Genomic DNA, 18,485 nt, shown 5'->3' with positions numbered 1-18,485 from the left:
GAAAATATTTTTTCCACACTCAACAAGTCACTTTTTGCCTAAGCCTGAATTCTGAATCTTTAAAATCCCCCTAAATTTAAGTCACAAGGACTAGTTAACTTGCATTTCTCCAATTCCACATTTCCTATTCTCGAAATCCTTCGTCTACTTGCTCACTCACAGAAAGATAAAATAGAGCAAGGGTAAATGAGCGAACAGAATTAAAATCTACAGAACAAAAAGTACAGTTCCTTTTTAGAAACGAAAGGCTTCTTTCTGCATCCAGTTATTTCCTGCCTGAGATTCTGTGGGTAGCGTTAGCAAGGCCAGAAATGCACAGGGTCACCATTCAGCACAGAGTGGGCTCGACAATAAGGAGACTTCACCATGGATACCGTCTTAGGGCCTCTGGTGACAGAAGCAGCCAAGGGGGTGCCTGTTTATAGGACGGTCTAGTCCACAGGGTGATCACACATGCCTTTGGGAGAGTGAGGCCTCCAGGCAGGGCTCCAACTTTCCCACAGAGAACGCTCAAGAGGGCAACAGCAAAATACATCCATGGCTTCAAAAAGAAGAAACAAATTATGCTTCCCAAGCCACACCATGGTTTACCTTATCAAAACCATCTATGCAGAATGGCCCTGAGCAGTCAAGATAACAAAGCAGTCGATCCTTAATACAAATTGATGGCTGGCTAGGCACTAGGGACTCCACAAGAGATAAGACCCTGCCTTTTCTTTCTGCAGCATTTCTTGCAAATAAGCCAAGTAAATACATTTAATGCAATTTAATACAATTCATTACACTACTTTAGCCCGTCTCCCTTTTCCACAGTCAATACTATAGGTTTAAATTTTTCACTACTTACGTTCTTTTTTTCCATGTGTTTAGCACATCTTAAAAAAGAATAAAATGGTATTTGTTCAGCAATTTTATTTTTGAAATGGTGTTTTAGATGGATGGATATGAAAATATGCTTACCTCATCCCATTCTAAAAGGTAGTTGGTGATTTTTGAACCATTATCAATTGGTGCCTAAAAAAAGAAAAACAGTAAAATGAGATTAGGGAAAGCAGTTCACAGACAAAACTTAGGAGCCCTCCACTTGGTTTAAATACACTACCCACGCTAGCCCTGTGCTGTCCCCTCGGGCAGGTAACCCTGGTGGCTCCTGCATTTCCATGGGAAACATTATCACAAATGAATTTTAATACAATTCAACCGTAGAGAAAGCCCCACTACTAATAAATCATACCCCACAAACAGCCAAACCTGCTTTCCCCTCTTTACACCCACATGGTGCCCTACTTCCTCTGGGGATAAGACTTTCAAGAGGCACTTTAGGAACAGGGGGAGAAAAAAGGCGGCTGAGAAATGTAGATGCTGCCTGGAGTCCGGCGGGTAAATCTGACTCAGCCAGGTTCAGGGTTAAGAGTATATGTTTTTTGTAACTTCCTCCACACAGTTTTTTTTTTTTTTTTTAAGTGCTTAAGATTAGAAAGCCTTCTGTGCCACTGAGATTTTCCTTTAAAAAAAAAAAAGAGAGAGAGAGAAAAAGGGAGATCCCCTGGGAGATTACCAGGAGCAATTAGCTCTCTGCATGTTAGCAAAAAGAAGTCTCATCTTTTGCTTTCCTCTTAAAAGCAGGTGGAGATCTACTTCACTGAGAAAATGGGTGTTGGGCAACGGGAAGGGGAGTGGAGAACTTTGGAGAAGAGTGCTTTGCAGGGTTAGCCCCGCTAGAAGGGGGTGCTGCCGTGGGGTCCCTCACTGGACGAGGGTAGTAAGATGGAGGGATGGAGGAGGCAGCTCGAAGGAGGACTAGACCAGGTCTCCCCACTGCACAAATGTGTCTGGGCCTGACCACCCCACCCCCCCCCCCGCCCAGGAAGGAGCAGGAGCCCCACAAACTGCACTTTCCAGCCCCTAGCAAAAGGCAGCCGGGTCCCCAGACTGCACCTAAAGCCCAGTTCAGCCGTTTGTCAAGTGTGGTCTTTTGTTAGTCATTTGATATCATTGTTTAATTTCGTGTTCCAAGAATAAATGGATGTGATAAGTAATTGGGAGAATATATATAAATCACCTACTCAACTACTGGGCAACTCAGGAAGCACTTGGGGAACAATAGCTGTTGTTTTATTTTTGTGACTAATAAATCATCATCAAGGGCTCAGTAAATACTAGTTAAATTTATCAAGAAACTCTTCTCCCTCCTTTCACCGTCTGGGTCACATCACCCCTGAGTCTCAAATCCAGATTTCAGGGGAGTGCTCTATGTTCTACTGAACTGTAATCTCAGGGTTTGTGGGCTCATTTTGGGAGACAGGGATATATATGAAGTTCTAAATAATGGACACAATCGAAGTTTTAGATGAGACTCCATTTCTAAGATAAAAACTATGTTTATGATGTTTATAAATTTCTCTAGAGAAACTGTTCTTTCAGTAGTTTCTTCTAGGATATCCTGCCCCACCACCGAGTTCTTAATTCCTTGAGCATGGGAGCACTGACTTTGGTTTTTGTATTGCCCTATCTCCTACTGCTGACTAACAAGAAGTGAGAAGATCTTGACTCTGTGTGTTTGTGGGTTCAAGGACAGGTGGGCAGTCATAGCCCTGTCCCCCTGTCCTCGGGCCCCCAGCCGGTGCACTGTGATTAGGAAATCTGTTTTAAGGACATTTAATGAAAACTGAACTGAATCCAGAACTTTTAAGTTTGTACTTGACTTCATGGAATAAGAGTATGTTTCTGATTTACAAAAGGAGAAAGAAAATGTGAACTATTTTCCTCCTAATAAGTAACCTTTTTCTTGAAGACGCTGGTCTGCCTAAGACCTGGATTTCATCCAGGTTTTAAGCTGAGTATGTATCAGTGATTCCCAACTTTAGGTTTATAAGACCCCAGGGTCCCTCTGGTAATTTTAAGAAGATTTCTTATATTTTCCAAACAAAATGAATTTTAATTCTTTCCTTTAAAAAAGATAATGTTCATGTATGTACATGCACAAATAGAGACCATGTTTTAAAATGGATGTGTATCTCCAAGGACTTATGATGACCAGTTGGGTGTTACAACTCTGAAAAGGTAGGGAATCACTGACCTGGATTATCCCTGGAAGCCAGGAAGGAAAATAAAATAGTTCAGATTCTAAGCCAGTCTAAACTTTGCCTTTGCCAAGTAACACATGCCATGTTGGCCAGTGGCTATGAGAACGCAGCTGCCCACATGAGAGGGGTCTCCAGAAGCCCGGGCTTTATTGCTAACTATGGCTCTCAAAGGCCTTTATGGATGCCCTGCATAAATTCAACCTCCTGCACTGGGAACCAAAGGACAAAGTATGTCTTCACCAATACAAGATCTCCCTAGCCATCTTACTTCTTTCACACATTAGCCTATTCCCCAAACACCATAACTCTTTATCTCTATCTCTAGAAATTTCACATCTTAAACTGCATTTAAAACATAAACAAAGAGAGGGTGTCTGGGTGGCTCAGTTGGTTAAGCGACCGCCTTCAGCTCGGGTCATGATCCCAGGGTCCTGGGATCGAGTCCCACATCGGGCTCCCGGCTCAGCGGGGAGCCTGCTTCTCCCTCTGACCCTCTCCCCTCTCATGCTGTTTCTCTCCTGCTCACTCTCTAATAAATAAATAAATAAATAATCTTTAAAATATAAACAAAGAGAAATAATTACTATAGAGATTGATAACAGAATCTATCTTCTTGTGAACACACAACTGTGGCTAATAAGCTAATGATACACCATAAAGACCTCTCTTTGGCAAGGGTTACTTGTAGCCAGTAAATTGTATTTTATGAAAACTACTATACAATTCAGACTTTAAAGAATAATGACTAACCCTAACTGATCTAAGGCCTAATCAGTAAAATTAGTTAAGTCTTAATAGTTAGAACGCTTAACATTCTAGGCAGTTTTAAATATTAAACATTTCAGAGTCGCCACTGAAAGAAGCCAATGGAGCCGAAACCAACTTATCTCTAAACCTTTCTTTATGAAAACTTTCTACTAAAGTCTTCAGTTCAAATGTTTGTTGAAATGAATGAAACCATTAGAAAGTGATGCAATTCAGGTATCTTAAGTATTCATATCACGTATAACGTATTGCTCATGAACCTAAAAGATTTATCCCTGCAGATCTTCTTTGTATTTCCACCTCCTACTGCTTTGCCCAGTTTTTATAGACATAACAACTTTCAATATCATAGTAATTTGTTTCACATAGTTACTATGTAGAAAATCAAACACCATCACCAGACTGGAGTAGTGTTGAATGAAAACGTTTCAAATGGCTCGACGTCAAAGACTGTGCCCGACACTTTGCAGCTACCCACCTTCCACTGCAAGGTTAGCGAACTTTTGCTCCTGTGTGCCAGCTTCGGTGGGAAGGGACACTCAGGTACACAGCTGTGGGTGGTGAAGCTAACGGGCTCAGAGCAGGATCCTTTTACGGAATTGTACATGGCATATACCCTGAAAGCAAACAAAGATAGTCAGTGGCGGTGGCCCATCGCGGAAGACCAGGGTTTTTATTTCAGGTTTGCGCCACGGCTTTCCACAGAAGAACAGAATTTATGTAGTACACACCATGACTCTTTCTCTTACCTACTGGTCTTGTCCTGACCTAACTATGGCCAGCATCTCCAGGGGATAATGACCCCAGCAGGGAATGGGCCTCAACTCCTTCTCTCCTTCCACCAATGGTCAGAACCCTCTGCCCCAATTAAGGCAGGCAGGGTCTACTGACTGGGAAACAATATGCTGAATAAGAAAATATCTCTGCGGCGCCTAGGTGGTGCAGTCGGTTAAGTGCCCGACTCCGGACTCCTGCTTCTGGCTCGGGTCGCAATCTCATGGGTCCTGCGATTGAGCGCAGAGTCTGCTTGAGTTTCTCTCTCCCTCTGCTCCTCCAGTCCTCCCCTACCCCCTCTCTTTGAAATAAATAAATAAGAAAGGGAAAGAAGGAAAGGGAGGAAGGGAGGGAGGGAGGAAGAGAGAGAGAGAGAGAAAGAGAAAGAGAGAGAGAAACAGGAAGGAAGGAAGAGAGGAAGGGAGAGAGGGAAGGAGAGAGAGGGAAGGAGAGAGAGAGAGAGAGAGAGAAAGAAAGAAAGAAAGAAAGAAAAAAGATATCCTTATCCCCAAATTGGTCTTTAAATATACATTGTAAAACCATCAAGCCACTCTCCAGCTGACTTTGTGTGGAAGGAGGCTGAAAGAAGAGTTAAGGGTTGGCTGAAAAGAGACAAGAAGTAGTACTAAGAGTCTACAAACTGGAAAGAGAAGTACAAACAATGGGATCTTTAAACTGTTTCGAACACTGCAGATATTTAGGTAGAAATATGGATGTTTCACACACAGAAACATGCTTGCTACTGCCAAGTGCATCTCTGACTCAACAAACATAACGTTCAGGTACAGTTTATCCATGTGAACATTTTACTTTTGCACCTGGCGCCGAGATTAAAGCTGTGTACTCTACGCATTAAAATGCCTGGCTCAATGCTGAACATATGGGCACAATTTCTCCAGAGAAGCTATGAAGAAAAAGCATATAACATACTACTATAAAATTATACTTCTTTCAAATAGCATAAAATAGGGTTATGTTGATTTTTTACCATCTTCTTTCCTATTTTTCCATTTTTTCCTTAATATTGAGCATTAAAAAAAAAATCCCACTTGAAAATCTACTCTTTTAAAAAGACAACAAAGAAACTTTTGCTGCCTAAAAGAGATGCAAGGATTAAGCTAATCAGAGTTGGTAAATAAATCAAACCCTTAATTCTTGAGGTCCCACTAAGGATAGAAGAAAACTCAGAATCAAAACGGGAAGTAAGCTTCCCAAAGCTACACAGCTAGAAAGTTGCCTCAACTGAACACAGTCGTGGAAATCTAACCGCTATACTCTACTGCCTACTGTCCTTACTAATCCCCAAATTAACGCTTCTCTGAACACCCACAATCCATCTCCCCTCACTCCACCCAATGAACATAAACAATGGCTAGAGATAACAACACTATGGAAAACAGGACCTAATTAGGTATGTGATTTGCAAGGTCCTTGCTCCTCAAGGTCTATCACAAAGAATTTATGGAGGTCACGCATGTTAAAAGTACTAATGCCTAGTTCCATCTTAAAAGGTAAGAAGCATATTTACTGGATATTTGACCTGTTTGCCTTATGTCCACCACGACATCTGATCCAAACAAAGGATACTTATTAGGATCTCTTCACCCAACCTAATGAAAAGAAATGTCCCTTTTTGCATTCACTGTAAGTAGGCACATGATATTATAAAAGTGAATGGTAGATTTGGCAAGATCATTTCCATGTATCAGGACAGGCTCACTAGGAGTTAAGTTACTTAAAATGAATCACAGAACATTCCAGACGTGGGCAGGGTTCCTGCCTAAATTTTAATAGATTGGTTGGATTCTACAGCTGGTGGCTCATGGGTTACATCTGGCCCAGGGGGGAAAAAAAAAAAATCACAGCCACCTATGCATGAATGGAAGGACACAGGCAATGATCAGTACAGAAAGAGATAAGCAGACATCACGCACTCCTAATGAAAGATAATGCCACTATCTATAAAACCTTTGCCAGAAACACTAAACCTGTATTGGATTAAGCCTCTTTGCCACGAAACACAAAGAGAATATATTAAGCAAAACTACAGGGATGCAATCAGCCTAATTCATACTGCTGAAAATTCTACGGGATAAAAAAAAAAAAAATTATTCCAACAAATAAATTGCAAAGGGACAAAATAGAAAGGGAGGGAAACCTACAAATGAAAAGAAATTTATGAGATACCAGCCGAACGGAATATTCAGACCATGTCTGAATTTCAATTACAACAAACTGAAGAAACAAAGCCTTCATTTTTAGGACAGTTGAGGAAATGGAAACAGTCCCTGAATTTTAAAGACATGAAAGAATTATCCTTTTTGCTTATTTTGGATGGGCATGTGATGATGGTAATGTGGTGCAGAGATGAAATATTATGATGTCTGGACTTCACAGCTGTGTGGGCAGGAGGAGTAGGTGGGGGTAGCAAGGAAATGAGAAGTTGGGCAATGGGTCTATGAGAATCCATTACTGTCTACTTCTGATTGTATCTGAAATTTTCTGAAATAAAAAGTTAAACATCAAGCCAACACTTAAAGTTCTGGAGATCTCTCATTTAGAAAAATGAACCTCTGGTTTCTCTTAGAAGTTAGAGAAAAACTTAGAAGTTCTTAGAAGTTCTACCAACAAAACTGCATACTTGCATGGTAGTAACCAGATAGAGAGGTGGGGCGGGTGCTGTCCAGCTCAAGTCCTCACCACTTCCTGCTGTTTCCTCAGCACGGAGATGGCTTCTCAGCTGCCTTGGACCCAGCTCTTGACCCACTTAGGTTCCTAGGAAGAATTTCACTTCACAATCACTGGGCATGTGTTTACAAATTCAGACTATTCAGGTTGACTGGGTCCTGAATGTTCACACACAGTCAGCCCCCAAATCTACACGGCAAATAGAGCAGAGGAAAGGAAGCAGGGACAAGGGCCTACAAAGGGCTGGCTGAGTGTGGTTGAGTTATCTGCGGAGATCTGGACTCAGTCAAGTGCACTCTTGCTCTTTAATGAGATTCTGGGAGTCATAAAATCCACACTTATTAAGCTAGAGAGACAGGAGTGACTGAAGCTCCTGATAGCCAGGTTGGCAGGATGACTGCTGATGGGAGGAACAGAAGATCCTGGTGACAGAATAAAAATTTGAGGTCGTTGAAGATGGACAGTTGTACAAGCCACAAGGAGTTATTTTTCTTGTCTTTCAACTCAAAGAATGTAATAATTTAAATCAGGACTCAGTGCTTTGCACTTGTAAAAGTCTGTCCACAAAGGAAATGAGATCCATTTTATATGGCAATGTAAACGTGCTGCATATCGTATCTAAAAACTGACATAATATCTAAGTATACCATGATTATACCCGTCAATTAAAGTTGTTCAGTAAATAGATAGCAACTAACTGTTCCGTTTTTAGCAGGAACTTTTACAGAAAAGTCTCTGGAAATGACGCTTTATTTTTAAGAACATTGTAATAATGTTTTTCATAGGATGGTGATGTGTTTCTCTAAGTATCATCATGTGAAAGGAGGATCAGTTTCTTGGGTTAAACAAATCAGCAAACAGTTCAGTTCCTTTTGCATTTATCCCAGCCAAGAAGAATACGTTTTTCTAATGATATGATTAATCTTGTGTTGGGTTTTCACATTTGTTTCAGTTTAAATACTGACTAAATGCTTATGAAACAGGTGCTCCTAAAATTTCAGAAATTCGCCTCCAACTTCCTCCAGCACATCTGTGACGTGGTAGGAGCCACGGTTTCTAGTCAATAACACCTATTTCATAATTCTGTACTGAGATGGTCAACCGTATTTTTGGAAATATTTCATCATGTAATTTTTCTGAGAAATGTTATTACGTGATATCATTTCTGGACAATTTCTTTGCCAAACTGTTAATGCCAATGACTGGAAACTGCTTCAAAGTTTGTCATGAAATTGCTACCCATTCCATCACTCAAATTCCTGATTATCCCATCATTGTTCTTGACTTCCACAATAAAACGGTTAGTTCAGTGTCAGTATTAATTCTAAAACTACCAATTAGGAATATGGTATTTTTGTGTATCTCGTATAAATCAATGAATATAAATGTTCATGTATATAAACTTATATACTTACAAGTATTATAAAATAGTTATTCATGTATGATGTATGTACTGGATTTTTCTCATTTCTCCCTCTTCAACATATAATCACACACACACACCACACACAATCTTTCTGTCTCTGTCTTTCTCTCTCTCACACACACATACAAACAAGATTCTGTATTGGTGGCTTTATACAATAAATAATACAATGCCCTATATGGAAGCACTGAATATTAAATACACTTTGGTAATTACAAATTGATTTCTTTTCAACATTCAACCAACATTAAAACGCAAAAAGCAATTTGTGTTAGAACTTGGTAACAAATATAAAAGTGATGACTTTAGTAAGAATCTAACCCAAGACCCAACACCTAAATTTTTCAAATTAACATAATAGGAGTATTATTTTCCTCAATCACCAGGAGGGGGAAAAAAAAAAAGGCTGAATAGTTAGATGTGCAGAAATTAAACACAAAAACTCATAGCAAAAAGTGAGTAAGAAAACAAATCTTTAAAACCTAACATGTCTCAATATACAATTTTCCATGTGGAATTTGGCCTCAATGGTGTGGCAAGTGCCAATCTAAACAGCCACAGAGGCACGACCGGTAGCACTGTCTGGAGGATTCCCGATCCCAGTGGGCTGATAGGCAGAGGTCACGAGCTACCCTGCCCAGGAAGTGAGGCTAGCTAAGCCCCAGTCAATGACAGCATCCATGATCAAGAGACTGCTACTTAAAAAAAGGGTTTTTTTTTTAAGATTTTATTTATTTATTTGACAGAGAGAGACATAGCGAGAGAGGAAACACAAGCAGGGGGAGTAGGAGGAGGAGAAGCAGGCTTCCGCAGAGCAGGGAGCCCAATGTGGGGCTCGATCACAGGACCCTGGGATCATGACCTGAGCTGAAGGCAGACGCTTAACGACTGAGCCACCCAGGCGCACCGCCCGCCCCCCCCCAAAAAGGTTTGTATATCTGATTGGTGAACTCAGGCAATACTCACTAACAGGAGGGAGAAAAAAGAGTTGAAAATAGGAAAAAGCACTGAATGAAGATATGGAACGATCTGAATGAAGGGGATGGAATCAGAGTAACAAAATCGAAGGCAACAAGAAATGTAAGAAAAGAAGCCCGAGACAGGACTTTAGTATATGACATGAAAAAGAAACCCTTTACTCTGCTGAAGGTGGTGCAGGGAGGCTTCTGCAGGCCTTCATCGAAACGTGCAGTGTTAGGAACTGGAAGGAGAAGGTAGCCTGCTTGGAAGTGCTGAAAGAACTCTCTCGTTTCCATCATTGGCTCTACAGACTTGCACCAGGGTGACACTTTCTAACTCGTAACACACAAATAAATAAAAATGGCAATGAATGTAATTGCTTATTTTGCAGCCATCCAGTAATGGAATTCTTCTGCAGCTTCTATTACGGAAACTTAGTGAGAAAATTATTTCCATCCAGCCTTTTGAGGCATTAGAGGTGACTGTTAAATTTAAAATTATATTTGAGTCTACTGTGTCTGATATGAGCTTACTTCCTGGAACTAAGACGTTGTGAATGTTAACTCAGCTACATCATAAAAAGAGATTTTGCTTTTTTTTTTTCCAGGGCCAAGTATGACATATCTTTATCCCAATAAAATAGTAAGTGATATGGTCGAACCATACACAGGCTTTGAACCTATGTCATGAAGTCTTTTTTATCGTCAGAGCATGGAAACACCGCAACATCTTGGAAAAACAAAACAGAACAAACAGAAACAACATTTATACACTTTACAGATTTAGAATAGGTTTGCACATATGCTTCATTTGTTCTCACACCATCTTCCTGAGGCTGGTATCCTTATTCTCATTTTATAAATGAGAAAACAAGGTTATTTAAGTTTAAGTGGCTTGCCTAAGCACACACCCTTACTAAGTGACTGGGCCATTAACCCCCAAGTCCAAGCTCTGTCCCCTACTGTCACACTGCCTCACCAAAGCAATTCAAGGCAGTGGAAGCTAAATCTAAGCAGGAGTTGCAAGCATTTCGATTCTTCTCTAGCTTGAAAAAGGAAAGACTGTATAAGGTGAGAGAGTGAATGATCTACAAGAACTGGGGACCAGGCAGGGAAAAAGGAAAATCTGGACTGTAGACAATTTTATTAGGAGAGAATTTTTTTTAAATACTAAGAGAAATTATGACCAAAAGAGGAGAATTTTCTAACTCTCTGGCAAGCAGAGAAAGAGACCACATAACGGTAGTGCCCTAGGCTGGTGTGTGGTGTCGCAGGGTGTGATGTGTATCACAAGAGTGGGGTCCCTGATGTGTCAGGGGAAAGTCTGGATCCAAGCCTTTAGAGAGTAACTACCTCATGTTCCTATTCCTCTTGGAGCATCCATTGATTATTCCTTTTATCTGCCTGGGAGTTCAAGATGCTTACAAGACGTGGCAGTAAAAAGAACCAATGAGCCAATGTTATCAGAATTTACCCTTTGTGAGACGAGTTAAAAAGAAATGAAGGGAAACAACAGATTTGAATGGCAAATCAAGGGCAGACTCCTGAAGACATTTATGTTCTTTAAAAAGACATTGTTAGCTCATGAGTGAGCAGGAAATTAATAAAGTAAACCTTTATAAAGCAGTATCAACTATTAAAAGATGGAGAGAAAAGGAAATATATGTTAACAATGACTAACGCGGAACATTTACATGGCTCCCTATATGGTGGTACATTTTCTGGTTCGTTGTTAAATCAACCGTTTGAAAGAATAAAGTATTTCTATTATCATCTCAGTTTCACAAATTACACCCATTTTTTTGTTTGTACAGACTGTGAAAAGTTCAATATGCTTGGGCTGAAGCTAAGAGATTCAAAATCCAAATGTTTTGATTTAAACAGGAAGAGAGAGTTGCAACAGAGTTCTATGCAATACAACAACCAAGCAGATAAGCATGCTGAGACTGAATATAAAACACCCTGCTCTTTTACATATGGCTTTAAACTTAGTTTTAAACACTTATGTGGCTAATAAGGTATTATAATCTGAACACATCCCTACTTCCCTACCTTTGTTATAGAGAACATTGTGGCCTTGATTCTATGTGATTAAGCATGGTTAAAATAGTCAGTTCACAGCAGAACCAGACTAGGACTCAAGCTGCCTCATAATTAATATATGTTCCTCCTGTTCGGTTATGTTCCCTCCACTCCATCATGAAAGAACCTTTGGAAAGTATAATAAAGAATGTGTGCTTGATGTTGCAACTGTACTACACACTTTGATGCACACATGCATAAATGAAGAATGAAGACAGAATCCACTGTTGTGTATTCTTTTAGATAAAATTACAATTTCTGGTCAGCTTATAAATTAAATAAAATTTTAAGTTAAAATTTAAATTTAAAAAATGTTACGGATCACATTCAGAGACCTGTCTATTTGCAAATGGATATGTGAATGTATCTTAAAATGATGAGATGAGCTCTGTAAAAGTTCCTGTAATACTCTCCTCTTCACAAGTCTATGGTTGGCTGGGTTTCTTCCTAAAATTAGCTAGCTCTGCTTTTATAGTAGTCACAGCAGGGATCCCAGAAAAAATCACAATAGCAATATCAGACTATGTATCGGATTATATGGATTCACTGGTTTGCCGAGTTGGGTTAATTCTTATCAGAGATAATTTGATATTTGCATTACTTGTTTCATTTCAAAACCTACTATCTTTTAAGGCCCAAAGGTGTTCTTGCAACATGGCAAGACTTATTCATTTGTGCTGAATATACAGTTTATATGTAAAGGGCTTTAACAAACAACTGATACACCAATGGCAAAATATTCATTTCTTTTACAGAAAGGAAATATTATATGTGAAACCATATAGTCAATAGATCTTTATAAAAGTTATCTTATTTTTTTTTTTAATATTTTATTTATTTATTTGTCAGAGAGCAAGAGAGAGAGAGCAACAAGCAGAGGGAGAAGCAGGCTCCCCATTGAGCAGGGAGCCTGATGCAGGACTCGATCCCGGAACCCCAGGATCATGACCTGAGCTGAAGGCAGACACTTAACCGACTGAGCCACCCAGGAATCCCTATGAAAGTTATTTTAAAAATCATTTTAAAAATTCAGTTCAGTGTATCATCTGTTTTTCTATGACCAGAAGCCTTACTGTGTACTCCCCAATCACTATGCTCTCAAGTGCACAGCACTAATGCGTGGCCAATGAGCTAAGGTATTACAACTTTTGGTTAGGCAAGTGCCCTTACCCAAAAACTTTTGAAAAGGAGCACATGATTTCTTTCAGCAATCTGAATTATCCAACATAGGTCAGGTCTCAGATCCTAACTCACCTCACATGATAATCAGTCGCTGGTCTGAGATCTTTCAGGTTACATTCTAATTCTTCTCCACTGCAAAGAAAAATCATCTATTAGTCAATGATACCAGTTTCAACAGTAAAGACAGGTTTGGGATTTGGGTCTCATAGTCATGTAGGGCAATGATTCCAGAACTCCTGTGTGTGATTCCACCATAAGCCAGAAATAAACTTGCCTATCTGGTATTATTACCCTTCTGGACTAGAAAATTAGATTCTTTTGAATGATGTCATCCTAGATCGGAAAAATGGCAAGATTAACTTACTAATGAAGTTTCAAAAGGTCTTATCAGTTCTTCAAAGTAAATACATAAAAACAAATAAGCAAGGAAATTAAATAGAGAGATAAATATAAGTGTAAAATAACTATACCAGCTGTCAACTGAAGGTAGCTCTCAGATTCACCTTGGCAGGAACCCCAAATGCTTCAACTTCTCAACTCTCTTGAAGAAATCTCAGTGTGCTTCCCTCACATATCCATACTAATAGCTCTCCGATATATACACATACAAATCAATTCTCTCTTACATAAAACAAAACCACTTATATGATCAGAAGTTGCAAATGCAACTCAGCTTAATCATGAGGCAATGGCCAACATAAAATAAGGAATGTTCCATTAAAGTTTTTAAAAGGTGAGGGGTGGGGATCTGACTGTATTCCTCAAAAAACGTCAGGGCCACAAAAGACAAATACTGTGTTAGTGTTCCAAATTACAGGTGAAAGACATATGTCCACGAACTGTAATATCTGACCCTGGACAGGATTCTGTCCTAGAGGGGGAGAAAAATGCTCTAAGATAGTATTTAATGAACTGATAAACCTGGAATGTGGACGGTGACTACATCAAAGTATTTTATCAATGTACATTCATGAAGCTGGTAACTGCACTGCGGCTATGTAAGAAAATACCCTTATTCCTGGGAAGTATACTGAAGTATTTAGCAGTAAAAGGCCATGCCATAGACAACTAGTGGGAAAAAACACAGGTTGGGAGGAGATAAAAATAAGAGAGACAGAATAACTCCAATAGTAAACCAAAGAGGAGAAAAAGGTAACTAATAGGCGAAATCTGGGTCACTTCCTTGATCTCTTTATTTCTGCAACATTTTAAAAACTAATGATGTAATGTATGGGGATTAACATAAGAATAAAAAAAAATATTTCTGCAACATTTTATAAGTTGGAAATTATTTCAAACAAAATACTCTTTTAAAGTTGCAAACTGTAAGCCAGCGTCCACACGGTGCCTACAGTTCTTGTTTGACCTGCACTGTACCCTTAACGTGTCTTTGAATTTGCTGAATGAGTTTGACGTTAGGAAGGCTTACATAACAATTCAGATTTCCAGTATTTCTTGGAAAAAAACAAAACAGAACAAAATCCAAAGACATCGGCACCTCTACGCCTGCATTCCCCGATGGCAACAACCTAGTTTAGGTGAGTGGCGGTTGCCGCTTTCAGAGGAAGACAGGAGTGCTCCTGTACACCTCACCCCCAACCTTCCTCCTTTCCTCACTTCTGTCATCGGCCTAGCCCCTCTGGGCGCACGAGGTTAGCTTCTACCACCAGCAGTCATCCTGCCCCGACAGACACTGTTTCTTGGAGCGGCTGGGGCAAATGGTGCCCTGTGTTTCTTTGCCAATTTGGACTTCTCGAATAGAACCAAATGGTTGGGAGCTGGAGTAAGGAGTTAGGATTTTATTCTAAGTAAAATGGGGAATCACCGCAGTGTCCTCACCCAGGAGTGAGCCAGTGTGACCTGGTTTCTGTGGTGTGGGACAATCCCTTACCTTGTGGACTAAACTTATTTAAGAAAGCCTTGGGCTGGGGCGCCTGGGTGGCTCAGTCGGTTAAGCGACTGCCTTCGGCTCAGGTCATGATCCTGGAGTCCCGGGATCGAGTCCCGCATCGGGCTCCCAGCTCAGCGGGGAGTCTGCTTCTCCCTCTGACCCTCCTCCCTCTCGTGCTCTCGGTCTCTCATTCTCTCTCTCGCAAATAAATAAATAAAATCTTAAAAAAAAAAAAAAAAAAGAAAGCCTTGGGCTGAAATGCTTTCAAGGAATCTTTACTACAGGCTAGAAAACTCTGGTGGACGGTAAGAATTAGAATGAAATGGAAGGAAACCATAATGTAGAATTTCAAAAAACCAGACTAGAAAATGGTCTGGGTCTAAAAAGAGGTAATCAATCATGTAAGTGCATGACTGACATATAAAAAATCTCAAAGTCACGCTCACTTTTTACCCGATAGGTGTTAATGGAAATTTTTCTGTAGTACTATACTGACAAGCTGACATAACCAAGTGATAGCTCATCAACACCAAATAGCTCTACAAAAGTCATTTCTGATTGGTAATTACTCTGGACAAAAATAACTCTTGCAATTATCACTAATTCTTAAAATGAACTATTTAAAGCAAAGTTTGCAAGGCCTCTAAATTTTTCCTGTTTCTGATTTTCCTTAATGACTCCAATTTCACTGTGCGGCAGCGGAGAAAACACATGGAGATACAGGCTACCTGTAAATTATCTTGTACTTTCCGTCCCGTCCTTTGTCGGATAAGGCGACCTCATAGCTGTAGGGGAAAGAAAGACCGCTGTGGGGTCCACATGAAAGTCCAACAGGGGGAGCCCAGGACAGCACAACCGCTCTTGCCTGAATATTAGAAACCTGAGGAAAAACAAACACAGACAAAATTATCCAAATCCATTTTTATATACATCAGATACTACATCTTGCAGTAACATTTTTGTGATGATGAGTAGTGGCCCAAGACGGGCTCGGGAGTCAATGTAAGGTACACAGTTTTAATTACGACGCAAAAACCATCTCTTGTACTCTCTTGTCCAGGCCCCGACGTCCACAATAGCTCCCGAAACACCTGTCCTTATAACATAATTCACATTCGATCCTCCAGAAAGTAAAATCGTCAGCCTTGTGTGGGAATGTTTTTTTACAGGTAAAAAGTTGAATGTGAGACTCTCATGATCTCAGTGATGGCCATCACATTACGTGGAAGGAACCACATCTGCAGGTACTTTCTGGTGGCCTCCCAGCCTTCAAAGCCAGTACCTCTCAAACCAGGCTCCTTGAAGACCTCAGTTCCCAGGAGAACCCAGCGATGGGGGAGGAGGACCCAGGCCCAGGCTGAAATGGGTGCTGAGATGATGTTTTACCTCTTCTCAGCTCTGTTTTTCTTTTTTCTTTTTGGTGTAGCCTCTGTGTAAGACTTCATTTGAACAGAGAACTCTGGTACCTTTGAACACCCCAACTTTCTTCCCTTACTTAGGACCACACTGAGGCATGCTGCACTCCACCCACATGCCGTTCTCAGCAGGATGGGGCTCCAGTCACCTCCAGCTGTAAGCTGCTCAGTAAGAGACCCTGCCGTGGGCTTCCCGCCCTTCCATCCCAGGTGCTTGCTCTAACTGGTGCTTCCTGGGGCACCCCCGCCTTCCCAAATACACTATTTGCACTCCCATCTTTGTTTTAGAGTCTTGTTTCCAGAGAAACCCAACCTCACGCATAGTCTAATTCTTTAAAATAAGTCAAAAGAACTTGATGTTCTTTCTAAGTTTCTAAAGGTTATTTTGCTGCTCTCTGATACCGGTCTGAATAAAATATTTAAAATCAAGAGTTAGTATAGATGCTAAAGCTTCATGTTCATAAAGACTGTTTGGTGGTAGATTATTATTAGTTTGCGGATAGAGATATGTAAATTATTCAGTTTCCTTTTTCCTTCCATTTTTGTCACTATCTGATCTATACAGAGCATTAAAATTTAACACAAAATAATTTAAAAACATGAGTAACATGGAATATGAGTACCGAATCTCCCTTTCCAGTCTGTCATTCATTCCATTTTTCGCAGAGATCCCTCCATATCATTTCTGCTCCGTATAGACATAGCCTCATGATGTATTTAACCAATTCTTTAGTCAAACTCCTACTCATCATTCACGACCCCAGCCGGGCCTCACTATCCCCAAGTAACCTTCCCTGAAAGATAAGTGTGTCACCTATCATCATCCCTCTGTTCTACAGCAACTTGCTATTATCTTTACTATCGCAAATCATGTTTATGGCATTTGTCTCCCTTTCCCACCGGACTGTGGGACTCCCTAAGGACAGGACCCAAGTCCTAGTCAACTGTGAGTAGTGGTGGCTTAGTAAATGTTTGTTGAATGAAAAACAAAAACCAAAGGGAGTAAGATAGTCTGAGTTTCTGATACAGGCGCCACAGTGGATGGTAGACCAGCATTACACACCTCTTTAAAAAATCTGAGATATTGTTACAGAATCAAACTCCACTCTTGTTGCTATGGCTCCAGACTAGCATCTCCTCTTGCCCTATACCCTCCTGCCCTGTAACACGCCTTCAGGATACCATTCCCTCTCACACCCCTATAACTTAGCTTTTGACTTTGTTACTTTCTAACCTAGGACGTCTGCCTCAAAGAGCACCAACCCGGTGGAAAGAGAAGGATGCGTGAGAGACTATCTCCTAGCAGATATTTTGCTACGAAGAGTTTCGTTTACATTAAAAAGAAGGCTGATTAGGTAGAAAATCATGCAGCCGAGGTGACAAATGGCTACTGGGCACAGTTCCAAGAACACAGTGTGGAGTAACACCGATTTGATGAATGGTGGTGTGAAATAACATCACGTTTCAAAACAGCTTGGCAAACGCTAGCGCTTTAGATACTGAACAAGGATCCATAAACTCACATCCCTTTAAAATCTTTTTCATCAGCTATTAAGAATGTACACTTGGTTGAATTATTAACGGAATAGTGATGTACAGCACTTGAAGCATTGACTAACACAATGCTCCCCCTTCTCCAGATTCCCTGAGCAAGCCCTGAAGGCGGCAAAGGGTCCACTGAACGCAGAGCTCTGTGATAGGCGCTCTTCCGATGGGCCAGGCTTTCGGAAGCGCACTCTGAGAACGCCCCATCATTTTCAGAGAACAGCAACCGTGGCTTCTGGGAATTCTTTCTTAGAGCTAAGAGACATGCCACCTAGATGACTAGCACTACGCTGGAACCAATGGAACACTCCTTGCTGTGCTCCTGCTCCCTCCTTTTCACAGACTCCAGGGCCTCTGGTCTCCTTTCTTTAAGCACTGGAATCCTGAGAGAAAGAGTGCTCTGTCTCTGGCAAAACTTGGAACTCACTTCCATTTCAAGGATGATGCCGGGCGATTCTCCGGTGCCTTTCAAGAGAACCTCACATAAAGGGGAATCCTCAGCACCAGATGCATCCTCCAAGTGTCCAGGGAGGTGATAACCCTAACGAGAGATCCGAGCTCTAGAACTCTGGCTGGTTCAGGCCTCCTTCAAGGCGAAAGCCTTCTCACACATTTCACCTTTCTGGGGGGAAGATTTCTCACCTGCGGGGACCACCAAACTAAACTGGGGCA

General features: G+C 40.7%; 1 protein-coding gene across 2 annotated transcripts in view; it reads right to left on the bottom strand.

Annotated features, from left to right (window-relative positions):
* Positions 1–18,485, bottom strand: part of FNDC3B (fibronectin type III domain containing 3B) — a 326,828-nt gene that overhangs the window by 73,446 nt on the left and 234,897 nt on the right. For both annotated transcript variants that reach the window (XM_081829673.1, XM_081829674.1), the window contains exons 8-11: positions 15,582–15,733; positions 13,035–13,094; positions 4,330–4,468; positions 961–1,014 (exon numbers count right to left, since the gene is read on the bottom strand). In XM_081829673.1, coding sequence (XP_081685799.1) covers positions 961–1,014; positions 4,330–4,468; positions 13,035–13,094; positions 15,582–15,733 — 405 coding nt within the window. The remainder of the gene's footprint in view (positions 1–960; positions 1,015–4,329; positions 4,469–13,034; positions 13,095–15,581; positions 15,734–18,485) is intronic.

Source organism: Leptonychotes weddellii, chromosome 1 (genome assembly GCF_054177405.1).
Source record: "Leptonychotes weddellii isolate Sample4059 chromosome 1, ASM5417740v2, whole genome shotgun sequence".
In the NCBI taxonomy this organism is placed as follows: Eukaryota; Metazoa; Chordata; class Mammalia; order Carnivora; family Phocidae; genus Leptonychotes; species Leptonychotes weddellii.
The sequence above is the reverse complement of the archived record's forward strand: the minus strand, read 5'-3'. Positions and strand labels throughout refer to the sequence as shown.